Genomic DNA, 21622 nt, shown 5'->3' on the forward strand with positions numbered 1-21622 from the left:
CCAAGGGCCGCCCCCCGCCAGAGCCCGCCTCGCCCCGCGCGTCATCCCGCCTCCCCTCTGGATTGGTCGCCGCCGCGGCCCTCAGCCTTTCCAGTATGGCGGCGCCCAGCCGAGCGGCGAGCTGTGAGGACTTCGCCGAGTTCCAGGTAGCCCGCGTGGGGCTGGGAGGGGAGCCGGGGAGGCGCGGGCGGGAGCGGGGGGGGAAGAGGGGAGGCGCGGCCCCGCCGCTTCCCCGGGCCGGCTCCCGGCGCGCTCCCGCCGCCGCCGGGTAGCGTCGCGCGGCCCTGGGGAGCGCGTGCCCTGGGGGGGGGCGGGGGGGAGCGCGGCAGCGGCGAGGTCACCCCTCCTCTCCCCGCAGCGGTCGGGGTGCGGCGGCGACGACGGGGCAGAGCCCGGCCTTCCCCTCGGCCCCGGCGGTGGGAAGCGGGGAGGGGAATCTCCCCCCCGGCATCCCGGGGAGGGGGAGCCCGCGGCGTGCGAGCCCCCGTGGGCGGAGCGGGGCGCCGCGGGCGCCTTCGCGGTGTTGGGCGGAGCGCGAAGCACCGCGCGTACCTGCTGAGGCGGGGGCGCCTGGCCTGTTGCTTCAGCGTCTCCCCCCAGAAAAGGGGCGTGTGTGTGTGTGTGTGGTGGGGAGGGGGTGGTTATTCCAAGTGTGCCGGTTTGCTGCAGGTTGTGCCCGCTTTCCCGCCTGGAAACGCTTAACGGGACGGGGAGCGGGACAGCGGCGCCCCGGGCTCCCCGGCGGGTTCCTGAGGGAGCCGGTGCGAGCGGGCGGGCGGCGGGGGGCTGTGAGCTGCTGGGCGCTGCCCGGCCCGCTCCCGCCCCTCTGGCCTTTGCTGCTGAGGCCGCGACTTGGTGTGCGGCCCGTACGGAAATTTCTCTGTTTGCAGAAGTTGTTCTTCTGGTGGGGTTGTTTGGGCGGGTTTTTGTGCCGAAAGTCTGCTTAATTTCCTATCAAAAGCCCTGCTCGTGGAAGTCCCGTTGGGTTTGATTTCCAGCAAGCTTTTCTCCAGGATACAAGCAAACCTTTCCGCTTGGTTTCCAACACAGGAGTTGCTCAGGGTGATGAGGACGATCGACGACAGAATTGTCCACGAGCTAAACACTACGATTCCAACAGCTTCCTTTGTGGGGAAGGTTGATGCCGGAGAGACGTGTAAAGAGCTGTACCAGTCTGTGAGTGTGCCCTCCTTGAGCTTTCAGCGCGCTGCCCGGTGGTTTGTTATCTGGGGTGGCCGGTACAGCATCCTTGGTTTCTAAGGGGACCACTGCCTTGGTATGTCATGCTGTACGTTATCTGTAAGCGGAGTGCTCGACTTCTCTACACGGCCAAACCACGCGGGTGTAACAGCTACTTCAGTTTGAAACTGACTTGCTCTGCGGCACCGATGCTTCAGGGTGTAACTGCAGTGGATGGTGTGAGCCCTCCCTGCTTCTTCCTTGCAGAAATGGGGGCTAGTGTTTTTCGCTTTCACACTGCTTTGTGAGGCTCCTGTGCGTCTTTGGCTTCTGATCCAAGCTGGGAGCTGCTGCTCAAGGAATTTCTGCAGGCACAGCGGTAACCTGGCTGCGTAAAGTCTCACTTTTAACTTGTAACTCAGAGGTTTTAATTCTCCACCGAAATAGTTGTTACAGCTTTCTCCCTCTGTTCCCTTCTCACTTAGTTGATGGATGCTCACACCAGCAGAGAGAGGATCATCAAAAACTGCATCGCACAGACCTCCAGTGTCGTGAAAACTCTCCGAGAAGAGAGGGAAAAGGCGCAGGATGATTTAGCATTATTAAAGCAACTCAGGAAAGAGCAGACAAAGGTGAGTGGTGGAGCTTTTTAGAGGTCGCTTAGAGAGGAAGAAGGGAGTATCTTTTCTCAAATGGAAAGACCAGTGTGATGGAGAGAACCTGAAGTGGATCCTGACTCTGGCAGTCTTCTCTGAGGTTCTTCTTGGCTGGGTTTGTGGGAAGCGTCGCCCCCAACCCTCAGGACAGAGCTGCTTTAATCATGCAAGTGGAGCATTTGCTGAGATCCTCTGATACAAATGCCAGAGAGAAACGTGTGTTCTTCCCCATGGTGGACTCCAGCCTTCACTGGCTGACACCACTTGGCCAGCAATTTACCTGGGGCTTCCTGAGTCCTTTTAAAACACCTGATGATTCATTCTGCCTTTTTGAGATCCTGCAAAACTAGTATATCTGCAAAGGGCAAGTATGGGTGCCAGGATGCAAACATCAGAAGATACTGAAATACGGCTTTTGTGCGCATCTCCTGCACCACACAGTCACACAGCCTTAAAGCTGTCCCTTTTCATAATCACCCCGAGAAGCTTTGTTCTAACTTGGTGTGTTAATTGGAGCTCCTGCCCCCTATGAGGAGCTGCCAGGCAACCTTGAATTCTGCTTGTTAAACAATAAAAAAGTTGGTTATTCCTTGGATTAGTTTTTTGAGTGCATTGTGGGGGTGTGAGAGAGACTCGTGGGTTCGCATAAGGAATTTTTATGCGAAAATGCCTTCTCAACTTTTTAGCCTCTGGGTGAAAGGCAGATGCCACCAGCTGTGAGCAGAGGCCATCTAGATGGGAAGATCAGACATGGAGAAGGGAACCCCGCTGAAGTTTCTTCCCCTGTTCCAGGGCCCCCATTGTAGGGGAAGGGATACTGAGTGGAGGTTATCGGGGATGTAAACTGCCCCATTGATTTCTCTTCCAGACCTGCTCCATATGGCTCCTGTTTGCTTTACGCCTTGTTCCACACCGTACACATGCAGCACATGCCAAAAAAGACTTGCTTCCTTATTGCTTTCTTTGCATACACTGGCTAGGTGTGTCTCTTGTGTTCAACAGTTTAGTGAGCCCATCTCTGCTGAGGACTGTCTTAACCAGGGTTCCTAAACCAGTGCTTTTGAGTTTCCAATGTAGTGGTGAGTTCTTATAGCATCCAGGCATCCCACCATCACATATATATATTCTTATATCCTGGGGTGTGGCTTTCCCTGCTGCAGTATTATAATACTTGAAAAAATGGGTCTTGAAAGTTTCCTTTTGTGGTGCTGAACTACCAAAATCCGCTTACCCCTGTACTTCCAAGAGGGACCTGTGGTAGCCCCTGTTTCAAAGAGCAGGTGGATGCTGATGTTATTGTAGTTGAAGAGCTCCCTGAGGGGATGATTTCAACTCGAGCATCTGATTTTTTTCCCAGTAAGTGAACTGTTTGTTCATGTGCTCTTCAGGTAAGTGCTCTGCTCTGAGCTTGTATTTAAAGAACCAGGTGGCAGGCGAGTGGTTTTATTCTTAAAGCCTCACTTATGGAACTGCTAAGAAGCATCTGCATTAGTTTGGAAAACCAGAATGGTAGCTTAGTATTTTCTACAAATTTTGTTTGCAGAGCTAATTCTTTAAGTTGTTCAGTTATGGAGCCCAAAACCTATCACTGAAACCCCTAAGAGCATCTCAGTTATAATGTTTAATAGCTGGAGGTGATTTCAAATGTTAAGAGCAAGGATAGAGCTGATTTTCTTTCTAGCAGCTGGTGTAGTGCTGTGTTTTGGATTGAGGATGAGAATAATGTTGACCACAACAAGCTCAAGTAAGCTATCTTGACAGAACGTATTCTACATTTAAGATTATGCATTTCAAGTATATATATATGTTCATTTAGTTGCAGTAAGTACCTGCTTTCTCTCATTACTTGCATTTCTCTCACCCTGCTAATGGTACAAATTGGAGGACTTTATTAAAAATTATTACTTCTGGGTCATCAGATAAGAAAGCTTGGAGTAGTGTCAGTCTAGCAGCCAATTCTTTTAATCCAGTTAAATTAATACAATAATCAAATGTTTTAATATATCCTCTTAGTTTATATGAGTGAAGTGTAGTAAAATATCTAGCCAAATACATTCTAGAAGTCCAAACCAACCAGTGTAAGGATTGTTAGCTTTTTCAAGGGCATTCATAAGGCTTCTTAAAATGTCAAAATACATTTTAAAAACAACAACAGCCACAACAAAACCCCTCTGTAGCTTTGTTGTTTGATACTACATTGCTGTTCAGGTCTGCAGCTCTAAGGAAAAGGCTAAAATAGTGGTTTTGCTTAGCCCTGGTGTCAAAGGCAATTGATGTGAGTGTCCAGGTGGCTGTAAGCCTATTCACATCCTCTGGTAGAAGAAACCCCCTTTCTTTTAACTGTTAAACCCCCCCCTTTTTGAGTGGTTTGTAGAGACTGATCCTGGTTGTCTGGTCACTCTGTGGATGCTGGATTGTTATTTCAAACAGTTTGGGGTTCTTACTGAGTAGGTAAAAGTTCACCCAGCAGCTCCGAGGCATGTGTGTGACTGGACATCTTACTTGGAAGGTTTTTGATGTGTTGCTCTCTTGGCTTGCACCTCTTGGCCAGCTCTCCAGTTGGAGCCATGTGTTTAAAATGGGTAAACTGATCTGTTAAAGCTATGTGTGGGAGAGTGGCAACTCCAGGCTGCAGAACTAGCCCCAGCACTGCTGCTCCCAGGGCTGGGTGCTTGAATTGGGCATAGTTATTTTTACCTGTGAAGCCATTAATGTTAATCAGCTTAATTGGTAGCAAGTCTTGATGGGCAATTTTTAAGAATGGGGTTGCAACGCTAGTAAATGCTGAAGGCTGTGGGGAGGCCTGCTTGACAATAACCTCTTTATCTGTTACTTTCTGCAGTTGAAATTGATGCAGTCGGAGCTGAATGTTGAAGAAGTGGTAAACGACAGAAGCTGGAAGGTACTTGGTCATTTAAAATAGTGATGATGTTCTGACCCAGCAGACAGTCCTGCACTGGAGGTGTGGCAGGTTAATTGCAAGTAGGTGAGGGCAGCGCTGGGGGAAATGTTTCAGGTCAGTCACCCAGTTCTGGATGTAGAGATCCAGGGGTTTCGTTTGCACTGAGAAGTAAAGTGTCAAAGCAGCTGTTGTAGTGGGGAGGAAGGACTGGAGTTCTCCCTGTGTAGCTGCCTTTCTCCTCCTTGCCCAGTGGCTAAGGACTTTGAGGCTTTTCCATGACAGCCTGTCTGAAAAGCTTTGCTGGCCTCTCACTGTGTCAGAGGAATGACTCTTTGAGATTAGTCTGTGGTACTGATCATGCATTTGAACAAGCAGGGGCTGAAGGAGGGTAAGGCTGTAGAAGTCACACCTTTTCCTGACGGAGCTTCTGCAGGCCTGGACTGATGCTCCCTGGTGCAAAGGACAGGCTTGATGTTGCTCTCCTGAGTCAACAGAGGCTGCAGGTCACCCTCTGGATTGATGGCCCTAAACACTGGCTTGTTATAAAGTGATCTTAACGTGGAGATTAAATTTGGAAGCAGTTGTGCTCGGTCACTGCAGCATTTCACATCTAGCATCCTTTTCTCATTTGTTGTAGCTCTTCAGCTCTCCTGTGTAGAGAACCTATTTTCCTCTGTGAATGCAAAAAGGATTTTTGCAAATAGCTAATAGTAGCTGCAGCTCCCTTCTTCATCTCTACTTCAGGATTTTAGACCTCTAGAGTGCATCAGCGTAAACACAGCACAGCTTGTGTGTTCTTGGAGCTCCAGGTACCGCAGTACAGCTCAGTGCAGGCAGGTTAGATGAGCATTTATACATCTTTCCAGGTATGCTTTGCTCTCAGTACTGCCTGAAAAAGCTATTCATGCCCTTAAGCTTAATTTAAAGCCAGCTCAGATACAACTAAGCAACACCAGGGCCTTAACAACATGCTGCAGGCCACCAGCGACAAACATTTTATGTCAACTCTGCTGTCAGTTTTATTTAAAAGGGGTGGGGGCGATACCTGCCCCACACTGTCTCCGTTCTGGAGCCCTGAGTTGACACACACTGGAGTATATTTGGAGTGTTGTGTCTTCATAGGTAAAACCCAGCAACATCAAACGTGTGCATAGTGACATGAGAATGTGTCTCTGGCGCTGTTTTTCCTGTGTGAAAAATGAGAACAGCGCTTCACAGGTAGACCAGTGGGGTGAGTTGGCCTGTGTAACGTGCTGGGACCCATGGGTCAGTGATCCAGAAAGCAGGAGGCAGCATTAGTGAGACTTGCAGTATTGACCTTCCTTCTGTAGGCTGCAGAGGTGCTGTTGAAGATGCTTTAAAAGTTTGTCTGACAGCAAGCTGGATGCTGCGATTTTTCTGGTGTGTTCTTTGATGTAAGAGACCCTTAGGGTGTTTTAGAGTGTATTCCCAGTCCCCTGTAAGGCATACATGCCTTTTAAATGGCTTTGACAGAAAATGGACAGAAGTGATGCTTCCTATTAAAATGCTTCTGGATGGGAACCCTGTGGGGCTCTTAATTTCTGCAGTTTCCTTCTATTGCTTACCTGAGCTCAGACCTCTACATACTCTTGACTCTTCCAGAGGTGTCCATTGCACGTGGTAGTGTAGAGGGACAGGCTGGCTGTGTGTGTGTGAAAGAAACTACCACAACTTTTGTTTCTTGCAGTATGAAGCAGCTTCTAATGTGTGCCTGTTTCTTAAAGTAAATTAAATCTGGAAATAAGTTGAAAATTACTCAAGAGCTTTTCAGAATCAGTGCTAAAATGAATGCATGCTGCAAACATCACTTTTGCTGAAGTTGCCATAAGCTCTGTACTGTGAATAAAGAGACCAGCTGTAGAAGTAGAAGATTTTAGGAAGATACAGTTTAAAGTAACGTATTTATACAAAGTGATGCATAACTTCCCCAGAATGACACGACCTCTCATGTTGCACGTGAAGCCAATAGGAGAGTTCACGAAACTTGGCGCCCTGAAGACCACAGGCATTTAAAGGGTCTGAAAAGTCTGGGCAGTTTGGCAAAACGTGCCCTGGAAGGAGTGCTGGTGGGGGAACTAGTAGCTGCCAGTGCCTCGGCGTGGAGCTAGGTGGTGCTCGTGTCGCCTTTCGGGGACGTGAGCTCCGCAAAGTTGGGAGCCAAAATGGTAAGGAGGTCACTTGTAAAGAACACCGGTAACTCTGGTGTGAACCTGGGTGTCGTGCTTTGATTCAGACAGCTGTATTTTAAATAGCCATATTTATTGGCCTGCCCTTGGGGTAAGCAGGCGGTCTGACAGGGCCTGCAGAATGAATGTGATCTTCAGTCTCTAGTTCCATGTGCTAAATTTTACCTAGAGAGGGTGAGTGAGGGGAGAGCAGTGTGCCCTCTGCGACAGGAGGGCTGGCAGCATCAGCACCTGCAGTCAGATAACAGAAAGTGTGAACGTGGCTTCCAAGAGCCCTTGCACCTCTTCTTAGCTGTCACAACAAGGTAAAAGGGTGTTTGCTCAGGGAAGAGAAGAATACAGTGTCCAAATTGGTATGCCAATTTGAATTTAACAGAACACAGCTGGTCAGGAGCTTTCCACTCATAATTTCCCTCCTTCTTTTAAAAAAACCCCCAAAACAACCTACAGAAGGCATCATTACCTTTGAGGATAACAGGTTACCAGGACTATAAACCTGCCTTATCTGAGGGAGAACACTTTTAGTGCTGCACAGTGACCCAGCATCAGGCTGCAAACTGAATTCGCTAAAGCCAGGAGAGAAGGTGAATGGAGACGGCTGCCTTGGTGAGTACCATGTATTGGTACAGAAGGGCTGGGCAGCTAGAGATGGGCGCTGTGTGAGGAGATAGTTGCCTGCACTAGCTCTGAAGTTATGATCACCTCCAGGATGAGGGCTGATGTGCTTTTGCCTTTCTGTTTTGGTGTCCCAGGTATTTAATGAGCGTTGCCGAATTCACTACAAGCCTCCGAAGAGTCAATGATGTGGGGTGTTGTCCATCAAGGTGGTCCTTAACCGTGTAGAGCCAAACTGGAAAGAGACCTTGGGTGAGCTGTATTGGGATCCTCCAGAACCAGTAGAACCCAGTCTTGTTTTGTTTTGGACCTACTTAGATGAAATTTCAAGGCTGAAATGATTCTCCTGTAATTAAGAGAAAACAGATCATCTTTTGTACAAAATATGTGAACAAATGAGTTTTATAGTATTAAAATAATTTTCAAATGGAATGTGAAACTGGCATCTTTCTTGAACTTCTACAGTTTCAGCAGTTGTAGGGGGGAAGAGTAAAAAACCAACTCTGAGTAGGGAGGACAGAGCTCTTGTGCAAATAATCTACTACAGTCCGAAAAGAAATAAAGCTTGTGGAACAATCAGCAAGTATAGAGGTTCAGCATCCCAGAAAGTGAGAAGCTGCCAGCATTGTTCTGAACTACTCAGCGCTACAAGTAGCCCTGGTTCAGTTGCATGCAGAGATGTGTTTCACATTCTTCCCATAATGCTGATGAGCAGCATCTCTTGCAAACTGTCCCTTTGTCTGTGTTACCAAATTCTGGGTTGGTTTTTGGGTTGGTTATTTTTTCCCTTTAAATATAGGGAATGTGGTGTCTATTAAAACCACTTTGGGTTGGAGATGGAGATATATTTTGCTCAGGAACGAGACAGTTAACCATCCAGTGACCCTATTTTGTCCCTCCTTATGACCCTTTAAAATGAATTTTCTAGGTAAATTGCATCTGAACTGAGAGCCTACCTGATCCTGTTGATTCTGGCCATGGTGTGGTATTTAGAAAGCTTTAAATAGCAACACCCCTGCAGTAACACAGCGTTTAAAAGTGGATAAGGGTAAAGAAAGCAGGATTGCTGTAATTGGACCTTTATTTTTTACTTATTCTAATTAGCTGACAAGGTGTGCTTAGTTGCCAGCTGTTTTATTATTACTTAGTGATAAATCTTTAAGAACCATTGAACTTGAACAGAGCCTTAAAAATACAGGCCCTGTCTTGCAAGCACTTTCAGTTACAGCACTGAAATGACTATGCACTCTCACATCCTTAAATGCTGTGCATGTGTGGGGGTGGGAAGTAAGTGGAGGAATGTACCTGTGCTTTTCAGGGCTGGCAAAAGTCTGCAGCGTTGTCTGGTTTGCAGCTTATGGTCCAGTAATGTCTCAAACCACTTGGTGGCCTTTATTTTTAAGCAGCAGAGTCATTTAGTCTCACTTCTCTTTGGGAGTGAGGTGGAAATATATTCTAAGTCTCTGAAGGGTGTAAATCATCATGTTCAAACTTCTTTTTTTCCCTATTTTTTTCCCAAGATACCACAGAAGAACTTTATTCCAATTGGAGTGTTTGTCTGTCTCAAAGTATTCTCATTGTTTTTCTGCAAGTCTGAAAGCAGAAAACATGTTTGTACTTAACTGTTAAATTCTTAGGATAGTTTATCCTTAAAGTGGAAGTAAAATACTGCCCACAACTGTGGGCTGAGTTGCCAGTAAACTAATTTCCACAGGAGACAGTCGACTAATCAGATGTTGAGAACAGTTAGTGTTAATTTCGAAGTTGATGCTCTGGTACTGACTTGTAATATAGGTGTGTCAAACCTCTGTTCCCTTCAGGGCCTGGATCTACAACTCTGGGGACACATTCTCCTTTTAAGCCAGTTGTATGTTAGAAACTTCTGCTGGCATGTAGAGTTGGCATACATACTCTTGAAATTTAAGCGTGTTATATGTCTGTAGAAACTAGAGATTGTAATGACAATCGTTGTGTTCCTTTATCCATCCAGATGTTTGCTCAGCTATTGTGGGAAAACTTCACTTAAGCAGATGCTGTGAGAAACGTCCTGTGTGATACCTACGCAGTTGTGGCTTTGTTTTCTTTTTTTCCCCCAGTAACCCAACTTAGCATTTATTATGAGGAAATGATGAAACAACCCCCCCCACCACCACAACATAGCACTATTTTCATTTGAATATAAGGTTAAAAAAATTATTCAAACCTACATGTGTGTATTCTGACACCATAAGAAGATTTCCAAGTGCCAAACATCCCATCTTCGGGTGTTTGCACCTTGTGTACAGGGGGGTTGCACAAAGAAGTTGATTTACTTTGTGTAGTTTGCTCTGAGCACAGAGTGGCAAATCACATGGATCAGAGGCTGTTTGAATCTTGCTGTTGAACTTAGTGGAATATTAAGGTGAGTAACGGGAATTGCATGTCATGCTTTGGGGCATGGGGAAGGAGAAAGAGGCGTTGCTATTTTTCAAGTGCTGAAAATCTGTCTGTGAAGTGGGATGTTTTGTGATGGCATTGGTATCTCTGGGCCATACTAAACAAAGGCAGGTAAAATCTCAGCCTAGTGACCCCTTGTCCATTCTAGGATCGTGCCTAGTCTGCGACTAAACCCCACTTCAACTTTACCATCAAGGTAGTCACAAATTGACTGGGCTGCTTGATGTCATATGTGAATCAAATAATGGACCCCACAAATACCAGGATTTTTGCTGGTTCTAACTTTTATTTCTGCAAGTAAAGGCACTTGAATAAAAAGCACAACTGATGCCCCTACCCAGAGTCTAGATCTGCAGGTGGCTTCCCCCTCTACTGGGGCTTTCCTATTTCTTGGAAATGGTGAACATACCATAGCAGATACCAGGTTCATGGGAAGCCCTTGCAGGTGCATGCTTCCTTCTTTACTTACTTGGGTGAAATAGAAAGAGGTATGTTTTGCTGGCAGCCTGTTGGCACTCAAGACTGATGAGCTAGGTAATCTCATTACAGAATTTTTTTTAAGGGCAGAATTTTGTTGTCTTGAAGCAGACTGAGGGGAAGAGGCTTGGGGATCTTTATTGGTACCATGGGCTCCACGCAGGCTGGGATATGGCAGCTTAGTGCTGCTGAAGTTAGAGTTTCTGATAATCACAGTTGATGTACAATGTCAGCAACGTGTTGAAATTGGGGTGGGTAGCAGGAGGGGAAACCCAAGTGAATCAGCATGTGGAAAGGCAAGGTGGCTGTTCCTGTGACCATGACAAGTAGATCCTCAGTTGGTAGATGGAGGGCTGCTTTCCATTGTCAGCTCTTAAAATTCAGTGTAGACCGTGTGTCATTTCATCGAGTCACAACTACGTGTCTTCTCACTGCAAAACAAAGAAGGCTGAACTAGCAACTTGGTAACTTCTACTGAGGAGGTTTAATTTCTGGTTTAAAAGTAACTCCTAAATACGTAACTCTAGGGTTTGGGGTTTTTTGTTTGTTTTGCTACTGTAATGGTGGTGTTCCTGACTATAGCTTCTGCTTCTTAAAGTTGCTTATCTAGGACCAGAGAGCAGTGGCCTGTAAGCTGTAACAATGTGTTTCTTCATTACTGGGGAAGTACCTAGTGCAAGATGTTACTCACCTTTAAAAGCACAAAGACTACTAGTGCTGCAGTGCTCCTGGGACAAGTTCTCCAAGCAGTAGGGTTATGTGAAGAGAAGCTGCTGTCTGTGCAGATGGTGAGTGCAGGCTGGAATGGTGCCCAACGCCAAACACATCTCCAGTACTGCAGACACTGACTTGCTTGTTGGTATTAGGCAAGAGATGGAGTGGGGTCAGCTGGTCTTTTCAAGGCAATGCTCCAGATGCTGTTTCATTGCATTCTTAATGGAGAGAGGTGTAGATGAGGGTTGCCCAGGCTAGTTTGTTGCCGATGATCATCTTTAATAGGTGAGTGAAACGTCAGCATTTCAAAGTGACTTCATGAACTGTGTGTGCAGGATGAGTGCTGCATGCCAGTCATGGAAATAGGTCTGGATCAGCACACTCATGGAAGGAAAACAGACTGATGGGCCTGTGTTTAACTTTAGTATCGGTTTGCTGACAATTAGTGTTGATTTCCTTTCCCTTCTGCACAACTGTGCGTTCTGGGAGCAGGGAAAAAATGGTTCTTATGCTTTGAAGTCAAAACCCAGAAATATGGAGCCCATGCAACATGAATGTCTTTAGCGTCATGCCTAGGGTTTTCCCAAGATAGTAAATTAACCTCCTAGTCTTTGTACTCAGTGCATTTCTTACTAACCAGAATCAGGAGTTTTCCAGAGGGGTGGTGCTGCCTTGAGGATCTTACCAACATCCCTTCCCCAGGGCGTTAGCGAGATCTGCGTCCTTGCGAGTGGTGTTTATGAATTACCCCGGTTTAGCACAGGTGCTGCAGGCCTGTTGGAGGCATTCTGTGGCTTCTGGCCTGGGTAAGGTGAGCTGGCTTTTCCAGTTCGTTAGCTCATCTGCCCTGCTCTGTGAATAAGATGCGTATAGTAGCAACGTGGTGGAAGACGATCACTGTTTGAGTGAATCAGCAGGGTGTTGTGCAAGGTGATAGATCTCATCAGCTTGATTTGTCATGAACCCCACAGATTGGGCTGTGAGGAGCTCCTGTGTGGGGTGGTGACTTCCAGCAGACTGCTTTCAGCAGAGTTCCAGCTTTAACGTTTACCATTCCCTTCATTCCCAGGAACTGGAAACATGTTTCTCTTTGATCTGAAGGATGTTGTCTCAGGTCAGCTGTTTTTTCCACAGATCATCCACTCCTGTAGTACCGCTGCCCAAGTTTGGGAAATTCTGCAGCATCTTTATCAGTAACCTGCTCCTACCTTGATCTGAATATTGTTGAGTTTAGGGCCCTTCCAGCCTGTTTCTCAATCTCAGGTCCTTTGTACCAAGAACAGGCCTTGAGGTTAGATATGAAGGACTTGTTTACAGTCTGTTGCATCACTTGTTATCAGTCAGGAGGTCAGTAGGATACTTACAAGACTGACAAGTCTGCTTCACAGTCATCACTGATGTGGCCATGACCAGGCTTGTTTCTAGCAAGTTCCCTAATGCTAACGCCAGCAGAAACGCCCATTGCCTGTATGCAGCACGTATTCTCATTTCACCCCCCTCTCATGTTCCCACCCCGAAGGACTAAAAATCCTCTGGTCTGTTGGTACTACTGAGGTTGTAGCTCTGGAGCAATGTTCTTCCCATTTCCTGAAGAGAGGGGTGGCAGGAATACTGAAGGGGAAATAGTTTCCATGTGGTCTTGAAGTGTTACTTCTCCCTTACCAGGTGGGGCTGCTAACAGTTCTAGCCTCTCCTCAGCAGTCTGCATGTGTTTTGAGCTTGCTACATTCACAGGTGGCCAGGTAACTGCAGAATGAATACTGCTCACTGTATTCTGCATGTCACGTATTTCAGCTCTGTGTGAAACACAGGTATCTTGAAATTAGGACAGTCTTTCAGGAAATTGGCACCAGGCTTGCAATAAAAATGTGAACAGTTCTGCATATTCAGTTGTAGTTACAATTGCCATCATGCAACTATGGGTTACATAGGAAAGAAGCAGAAATAACTTACTTGCACAACTTCCCTGAATGTAGGATGTAATTTTTTCCTCTTCTGGTTCTGGTGTTTACTTTGGCACCTTCCTGGTCAGGAAAGTAAAGTCACAAAGGAAAATGCAATCTCCTCTTTCCCTTTGGAAGGATACTGACACAACACAATTTCAAGTTGAACGGCACCTGTGCTGAGTAGATTACTGCCTGCTTTCTTCAGATCTGGAATGGTGTTGGGAAATACTGGGTGTGACTTTGATCCATTTCCTGACTGCAGAGAGTAGTCATCTGCACATGGGTGGAGAAGCAAGAGGTTCTAGTTTCAGCCCAAACCAACTATCTTAAGATGTGGGTGGCTGGAGGCTGTTGTTTGCTTTTCTTACTGGCATGACGACTACATGCACTTAAGATTTTGAAGTGCTTTTTGTATTTGCAATAGCAAAATAATTTCAGTGCTTTACGCTGGTTTTATCCCCCTGTTTTCCCCATTTGTCTCCTCCAGTTTGGTAATGGTAGGCACCATGTCTTACAAGTCATATGATCCCGTGACATGTGTGTATATATATGAGCTGCCTGGTGACTCTGCTCAGACTGCGCTGAACTTCCTTCTTCGGAACCACCCCTGCTTTTGGAGAACTCACCTGCCACCATGATGCCTGGGGGCTTAACTGAGGCCAAGCCTGCTACTCCAGAGGTCCAGCGGATTGCTGACGAGGTGAGTTGCAGCCGAAGGATCAGTTTGCTGTGTGTGCAGGGGGCTGAGTCGTGATGCTCGTGTGAAGGCTGGGAGACCAGGTGGTGAGTCTGACCCAGTTTAAACTGAAGAAGCTGGTGCTGAAAGTGGGAATCTCCTTGATTGCCACTAGGTATTTTCTCAGCGTTCTGCATACAGGTAAGACTGAGACAAAGCACTTGTCTCTCTAACCCTTGTCCGTAGCCAGGGATAGTACTGCCTATGGTCAGTTAATGTTTGCCTGTAGTTCAAAGACCAGCTCTACTATCCCAAGACTGAGGCTGCTTCTTTGAAATTAAAGGTGGTGTCTTTGAAGGGAGAAGATTGCTCCTGGTAGAATTAATTCCTCACTGAAGGACATGGATAGGGCAAACCATGTGGTAGTATGCATTAAAAACCCAAAAGGTTTTTACAGGACAATGCTATGGATGAATGGAATGTTCTCTGCTGTCATTTACTAGAGTCAGAGCTGTGGTGCAGGGGCTGCTGGTGAGATAGAGGGGCACAGTGAGCTTGGCAGAAGGCAGGCAGGGTGAGTCTGGTGGTCGTGGTGGTTGGTTACAGCGGTCCTGTCCTGGAAGCAGCTGTGTGAACACTTCTGCAGATCCTTTAATGCCCCGCAGTGCAACAGCTCTTAGAAGAGTATAAACTGTATCCTGAGGAGTGGGAGGGGAAAGTATGGCATGGGGAAGCTCCTTTTGTGTCTTGTCTCTTTTCTGATCCAGCCACCCCAATCCCCTTCACCCCCTCAATCTCCTTCACCCCCCACCTCTGATGGTACCAGCACCATCCTGCATCTCCTGGGAGCTTGCAGGCTAAGAGCAGAGTAAGGCTACTTCAGAGTAAGGGGAGCTGGGGTGTACATGCAGAGGGGCAAAGCCACCAGGAGGGATCTGTTAATTGTGTAGGCTGATGTCAGAGCCCAGTACTCCAAGCAGGTTCTTTGAGATACTCCCCACATGAGGGTATAATGGTTAATATAAAATTTACTTATTTGAAGATATTTGGTGTTACATGAATGTTCTGATTTAGCAGAGTGATACAAATATCCTGGTAACACCACACACAGATATCAGTGGTGTGGTTTAACCCAGACAGCAGCTAAAACAACCATATAGCTCTTTGCTCACCTGTGCCCCCACCGTGCCACCACCCCAGCTCCCAGTGGGACAGGGGAGAGAATTGAAAAAGAAAAAAAAAAAAGAGAAATTTGTGGGTTGAGGTAAAGACAGTCTGATAGGATGGAAAAGGAACACGATTATAATGATATCAAAATTATTAATATACAAGTGATGAACAGCACAGCTTCTCACCACCCAAGTGCCCAAGCTGTCTTGCCTCCTGGCTGACCCCCAGTTATATACTGGGCATGACATCATATGGTATGGAACATCCCTTTGGCCAGTTTGGGTTAGCTGTCCTGGCTGTGACCCCTCACAGCTTTTTCACCCCCCACCTCCTCATTGTCAGGGCAGTATGAGAAGCTGAAAGCTGTTGACTGTTTGGCAACAACTAAAGAAACATCTGTGTGTTACCATTGGTCTCGTCCTAGACCCAAACCACAGCGCTGTACCAGCTGTGAGGAAGATTAATTTTCTACCAGCCAAACCCAGGACAGTTACTTGTAGCAAACCACAGCGATTGCAACACCCAGTTCCAGCACAACACCATCTCCATTATTGCTCCATACAATATGACACTGAGCACCTTCACTTGCTGGGAAGGAGTACCTGGGTTGAAACCAGCCCATTCTCTTTGAAATTCTGTTGTTTATTGCTTGTTTTTTATGCTCCATGTTGGGCAGAACCATGTGTTTGTTTCCCCCATGTTGCTGATCTGGCTAATTCAGGAGGATTTTACATTCTTTTAATGAACTCAGGGAGTTACACCTCCAGCTCACCAACTCCACCACATGGCTGTTTACCTAAGACAAGCACTCCCTCATCCTCTTTGTGTTGAGATAAAGTTAACTTCTTTGGAAAGGCTGTGGCCAGTCACACCCTGGGTTATATTCTGAGTTATGTAGGCAGATGGCCCTTGCCCAGCTGCCCTGAGCCACCTTCTGTTGTCAGGCTTTGATGGTCAGTCATGACTGGGGTTTCCAGATTCGGGCATGTGCACATGGAGGAGGGCTGGGGTATGTGATTACAGTGGAGATAATCCTTTTTCTGTTCTGCAATAAATTATCTACAGTTGTTCTGGGGTCACCAACTGCAGGACTGGGGAGCAGTGTCACTGTTCCTCCTGTGCTGGCACAAGTGGCTGAAGAAGCAGCGCTCGCAGAGATCAGGAATTCCCTTTTACCTGTGGAGGGGAGACCCTGGGAAAGGTCTTTGTGTATTGGCATTTCTTGTTTCCTCGTGTGTCTGTCATACAGGGAGAGCAGTGTCTAATAGGACTTTAGAGAATGCTGGAGGCAATGCCAGGAAAGAGGACTGGAGATCTTGGTGTAAGCTGAATTATTTTTGGGGTTGTGGGTATACTTCTTTAAGGGTGTGTGTTTGAAAGGATGAAAACTGGAGCAGTAGATGCAAGAGAATAAGCCTTAATATGAACCTGCCAACCATTTTCCCTTTCTTTTCCCAGGTGAAGCCACAATTTGAAAGCAAAGAAAACAGGACCTATGGCATCTTTAATGCCATATTATATAGGAGTCAGGTGGTTGCTGGGACCAACTACTTTATTAAGGTTTGTATATATTTTGGAAGGGAGTACTTTGTAGTTAAACAATATATTTGACCTGCATAGTGGCTTATAGCAAGAAAGAAGCAAATGTAGTAGAACAGCATCTGATGTGACAATAAATTTAATTATTATCTCCAGATGCTTATAAAATTCCCCTGTTTGGCACTACTACAGAATCTAAATCTAAATCGTGGCCAGATGCATTTCTTCCCTTGGCCACATGAAAAACCCAGCTGCTGTCCCTGCCGAGCATCATGGCCACATTACTCAGGAAAGAAGATTGATATGTTAGCGAACTTGGAAGAAACCCATTCATACCAGTGAGAAGGGATCATTTCTCTCTTGTTTCCCAGTTTTCCAAGTACCAGGGAACAGTTCTTGATTTTGGCACTAACTGGAATGAGCTCTCTTGTATTTCTGAATTTCCCCCGTCACTAATATTTTACTAGCAGCCTTACAGCTGTGGTGTAATCCAGACCAAGACAAACAACAGTGCCACCTTGCAGCCACCGGAAAGCACGTAAAGACATCTTAAAGCCTCAGGTGTTAAACTTTTCCTTAATGCTATGTACCTCTCATAGCAAGAGTTTAGCACCTGCTGTGCGTGGCTCCGTATGCACGAAGTCATGCACAACTTCGAGCAAGTCTTCACGTGAGGACGTCCTGCTGGGGAGAGCAGGTTGACTTGTAAAATGTTTTGGCCGCTCATTCCCCCAAGAACCACGACATGTTGTCTGTTCAGACACTGGTGGGTTTGCAGTAATTCTGCAGACAAGGGACCCTGGTTTTCAGGTCATTTCTGCTTCTTGGGACCATGTACCAGGTTTGGATAGATCCTTCTCTATCTTCTACTCTGCATCTTGCCCCAGCTCTTAGTCACTAATTGTCTTTTGTCTCCTATGCTGAGTGTCCTGCAGTCCACCAGCTGCAAGCTGATGTGCTAGGACCTTGATGACCAAAGTAGGATGCCATCAAACCTTCCTCCTCTTGTGCTTCCACACCTAACCAGTCCTACTCCTTTTCCATTCACCTGAGTCTGAAGGATTTTAGTAGTTTTCTACAAGCGCAGACTGTTTCTGCCACCACTTTGGGTTAAGAGCTGTTCTGAAAACGGAGATATACATAAAACTAAGCTCCTGAGCAAAGAGATTCTTTCAAGTTTGTAAAAACATCCTTTAGTCTGGACCTGCCTCACCCATGAGCCTCATGTTCCTGTTGTTTTGGTTTCTAGGTCCAAGTTTCTGATGATGCTTATGTCCACCTAAGAGTGTTTCAGAGCCTTCCTCAAGAGAACGAAGGTCCCAAGCTTGTCAGTTTTCAGACTGGCAAAACCAGAGATGATCCTCTGACCTACTTCTGAGAGATGATGGAGAATGGCATTTCACTTCTGCAAATCACATGTGGAGTCTGCCTGTGTCAGTAAAGCAGGAAAATGAAACAAGTTTTGAAAGCAATTTTGTCACTGGCTGTGTGTCGTGTCTAGGCCCTGCTGCATGACGTGTCTAGGCCCTGCTGCATGACGTGTCTAGGCCCTGCTGCCTGGCTGAGGCTCAGCTAGGCTCTGAGATAAGGTTCCAGGCTGTTTCTGCCACCTGAGGCTGTGGGGCAGCACACACATTTTGGCTCCTCTTCCCAAAACACTGCCAAGCATGCTCTGAAGACAAAATTTTGGGTCTCCTGAGTCTGCTTCAGGCTACATACTTCAGCCCATGGTTCTTGGGTTTGCTTTTAGTGCATGACATCTGTTACTGTCCACTCCTCAGAGTGGGAGGTCAAGTGCTAGATAGGTAATTTCTGGCAAAGCCCTACCAAAGCTGCTTGTTGTTTCTTCAGTCTGTGACTAAGGATGTGCAGAAGTGGGCTAGTTCCCCTCAGAGGGCAGCAAGCCCTGTCTAAGTCCCAAATTAATTACACAAGGCAAACAAAAGGGGTGGGAGCTGCTGGTGGTGGTGGTGGGGTGTGTGTGATGTCAGCTGTTGTGGAAAACAGCCCAGGCTCACTCAGCTCACTTGTGCTGACTACTAGGGGAAGTTAACTCTGGCCTGGGCAGACCCAGGACAATGTCACACAGTACTGGTCACAATACTGACCCCTCGGTTACACCATGAGGGACCAGACTACACGCTGCTGAACTTTTTGAGCACAGCAGGTCAGCTAGTTTGCAGTCTGCATATCTAGCACAGATTTAACCAGTCTGTCTACGAGGCTATTTAAAACAGCATCAGAAACTGTAGTAAAGTCAAGTAACACCCACAGCACTTCTCTCCATCTCCCCAGGATACTGATCCTAGCAGGCTTTATCGTACTGAGCCTGACTTCCCTGTTGCAGAATGGCTTGAGAAGCAAGGCCATGGGTCTATGCAGCAATTGTTCAAGCAGTGTCTTGTGTAACTTAGTATCAGCGTCCTTAGTAGCAAGAGTAGGCCTCACACCACATGAATCCGTTGGAACTGACCTGGAAGGGGAGCGAGTGGTGCACGTATATCTGCCACCACAGCCGGCATGCTGCCTCCCCCCCCATTATATCTTTGGAAGGAAAGATGTGGAAACAAACGTACAACTGACTGTCTGTTCACCTCTAACTTTTACTGAGCCTAAAACACCCCATAACACAGTCAAAAATGTTAACTGGCAACAACAACTTCAGCCTGTCCTTGAAAAGCTGGAAAAAAGCGGAGCGGGCAATGGCATGCCCTGCTGGGAAAGGGCTTGCAGAACTGCCCACCCACCCACCCAGAAACTACTGAGATAAAAACTGCCTATATGGAGAACCACCAACTAAGGCACAGAGCAATGTTGCCCCCATGGACAAGGAACCTAAGCAGTGGGACAAGAATCCTATGGAGACGGACAACTATCAGCTTCGACAACCATCAGCTCAGGGACACATTTCATTTCAATATCCACCGCTCCCACCCACACCTCCCAGCAAACTCATCAATACATCACTGCCTCCTGACACCCAAGAGACTCTGCAGAGACTGCTCATCCCAGCTTGGGGACATACGGGAGCCAAGCGGATAAAGCTGTGGATCCAGAAGAACTCAAGCTTGCATGAACCAGGACGAGATCCTGATTCCAGTAACTGAAGTCAAGTGTTCCAAGTGCAGCCACAGTGGACTATGAATTTTGCTGTGGGATATTTTGAACGATCTGACAGTCTTTGAAAAATGCGTGTGTTTGTAGTAAATGAAAATTAGGGAAACAGTGATTTCTGCAGAGCCCAAGGTCACAGACTGCAATGGGTGGTGCCTGCACGAAAACCTGAGGCTGCTGTTATCTGCACTTCTGACACTCCTGATTGGCAAAGCAAACAAATGCGACAGCAAAGGTATCAAGGCACTTAGCTACAGATGTGGATTCTGTAAAACATGCAGAAAGTGATTTGTGTTCCTGGCTCACACACATGGTTGTGAAAATTTGGAAAGGTATGTGCTGCAGGAATCTGTCTGACCACTCTCAGTTCGATTCATGCAAACATTCAGAAATTAATAGATCAAACAAGAGATACAAGAAAATGGATTCTTTGGATTGGATAGTTGGTTCAATGACTGGGGAATTTCAGGATGGATATTGTCAATGGTCAAATTTGGTTTATTTGATTGGTAATTATAGTACTTGTCTTACGTTTACTGCCATGTTTATTGAGCTTTCTGCAAAGGGCCCTTGCAGAAACCTCAAAGAGCAGTTTTTGTAGCACAGGTACTAAAAAGGGAAAAAATTGCCAAGGAGGACAGTGGGCCTCCCAGTGGCCTGGCTCTCCTCACAGAAGACAATATCCTTGAGTTCCCATGAGACAGGAAAACGACTCATGCTGAGAGGTATTTGGTAATCACATTTTCAAAACACAGCGGTCTTGAACACAGGTGTACAGTCTGCCTTAAACCAAGAAGGAGTTGTGAGAAGATATTTGGAAGTAAGTGAACATGTCGTTAACCAGCCATAATAAGATGGCCAAAACACAGCAGGTGTGCAGATAACTTTTAGACATCAAAGGTAAACTAACAATGATTAGCTACAGGATATACTTATCAAAACACGTTGTAATTACTAATTAATCACTTTGGTGTGAGCAGCAATCGATTTTTTGTTGCTGACTCAAGGGCATGGATGTGAGGACTTTGAAGGAATGTGTTGTATGAACTTGTCTGATCACTCCCGATCGACTCGCAGGCAGCTAGCCAAATTAAGCCACCCGACTTTTCAACTACAACAAAAAGATGGGTCTAGGTTTGGAAGGATGGTTAAAGTCTTTAGGCCTTGGACCTTGGTTAATTTCTTTGATACAGCGACTCATTACAATAGGGATTGTTGTACTGCTTATTGTATTTTGCTTCCCACGTGTCTGTCAATGCTTACAAAGCACGATGCATTCAGTTATCGCTAAAGTAACCAACCAGGCACTGCTTGTACAAAAAGAAAAAGGGGGAATTGTTGCAGAATGGCTTGAGAAGCAAGGCCATGGGTCTATGCAGCAATTGTTCAAGCAGTGTCTTGTGTAACTTAGTATCAGTCGGAAACTTAGTAGCAAGAGTAGGCCATCTTGACAGAAATGGTAGAGAGGAAGGTCACAGCTGTGTTACACAGTAACAAGATGTAGAAACAGGCAAAGATCTGCTGTTCCTGAGAAGGAAAAAGCAGCACAGTTCCCAGACCGCAAGGTGGGTGATGTAACCTTTAACCAAGAACCAATCAAGTTGTGACAATATGCACTAACAATAGTATAAAAGAAAGCCATTAGCCATAGTAAATCAAAGCTTGCTCCATCAACCACACTGGTTGTCTGCATCTTCCCTCTGCGCTGCCATACTTCCCCTTTGCCTGGGTTTGGCTAGGATGTAGGTGATTTTCTGTCTGGCAGCCGGTGTAACGCTGTGATTGGGAGTCAGGGTGTTCTGGTGGCTGCCAGGCAGTCAAAAGACTTTTCAGCTTTTCATGCTGCCCTGGTAACAAGAGGGTGGGGGGGCACCCAGGAAGCTGGGAGTGACCCAAACTGGCCAAAGATGGTATTCCATACCATGACATCATGCTCAGTATAAAAGGAGGGGTGGGGGGCAAGGGGTGCATGGCTCCAGCATTTGTGCCTT

General features: G+C 46.6%; 2 protein-coding genes across 2 annotated transcripts; both read left to right on the top strand.

The window, feature by feature from the left end:
- Window positions 1–3: 3 nt before the first annotated feature.
- On the top strand, window positions 4–7991 carry MIX23 (mitochondrial matrix import factor 23). The gene is made up of 5 exons (XM_084276738.1): window positions 4–146; window positions 1051–1176; window positions 1665–1811; window positions 4678–4737; window positions 7697–7991. Exons 1-5 carry the CDS (start codon window positions 96–98, stop codon window positions 7745–7747), a joined length of 435 nt encoding a protein of 144 aa, XP_084132864.1. The 5' UTR covers window positions 4–95; the 3' UTR covers window positions 7748–7991.
- Window positions 7992–13514: 5523 nt separating this feature from the next.
- Window positions 13515–17965, top strand: LOC311204896 (leukocyte cysteine proteinase inhibitor 1-like). The gene is made up of 3 exons (XM_084279159.1): window positions 13515–13832; window positions 16437–16538; window positions 17767–17965. The coding sequence occupies exons 1-3, from the start codon at window positions 13767–13769 to the stop codon at window positions 17893–17895; spliced, it is 297 nt and encodes a 98-aa protein (XP_084135285.1). The 5' UTR covers window positions 13515–13766; the 3' UTR covers window positions 17896–17965.
- The last annotated feature ends 3657 nt before the right edge of the window (window positions 17966–21622 follow it).

The sequence above is a fragment of the Gallinula chloropus genome (assembly GCF_964237585.1).
Source record: "Gallinula chloropus genome assembly, chromosome: 1".
NCBI classification, from domain to species: Eukaryota; Metazoa; Chordata; class Aves; order Gruiformes; family Rallidae; genus Gallinula; species Gallinula chloropus.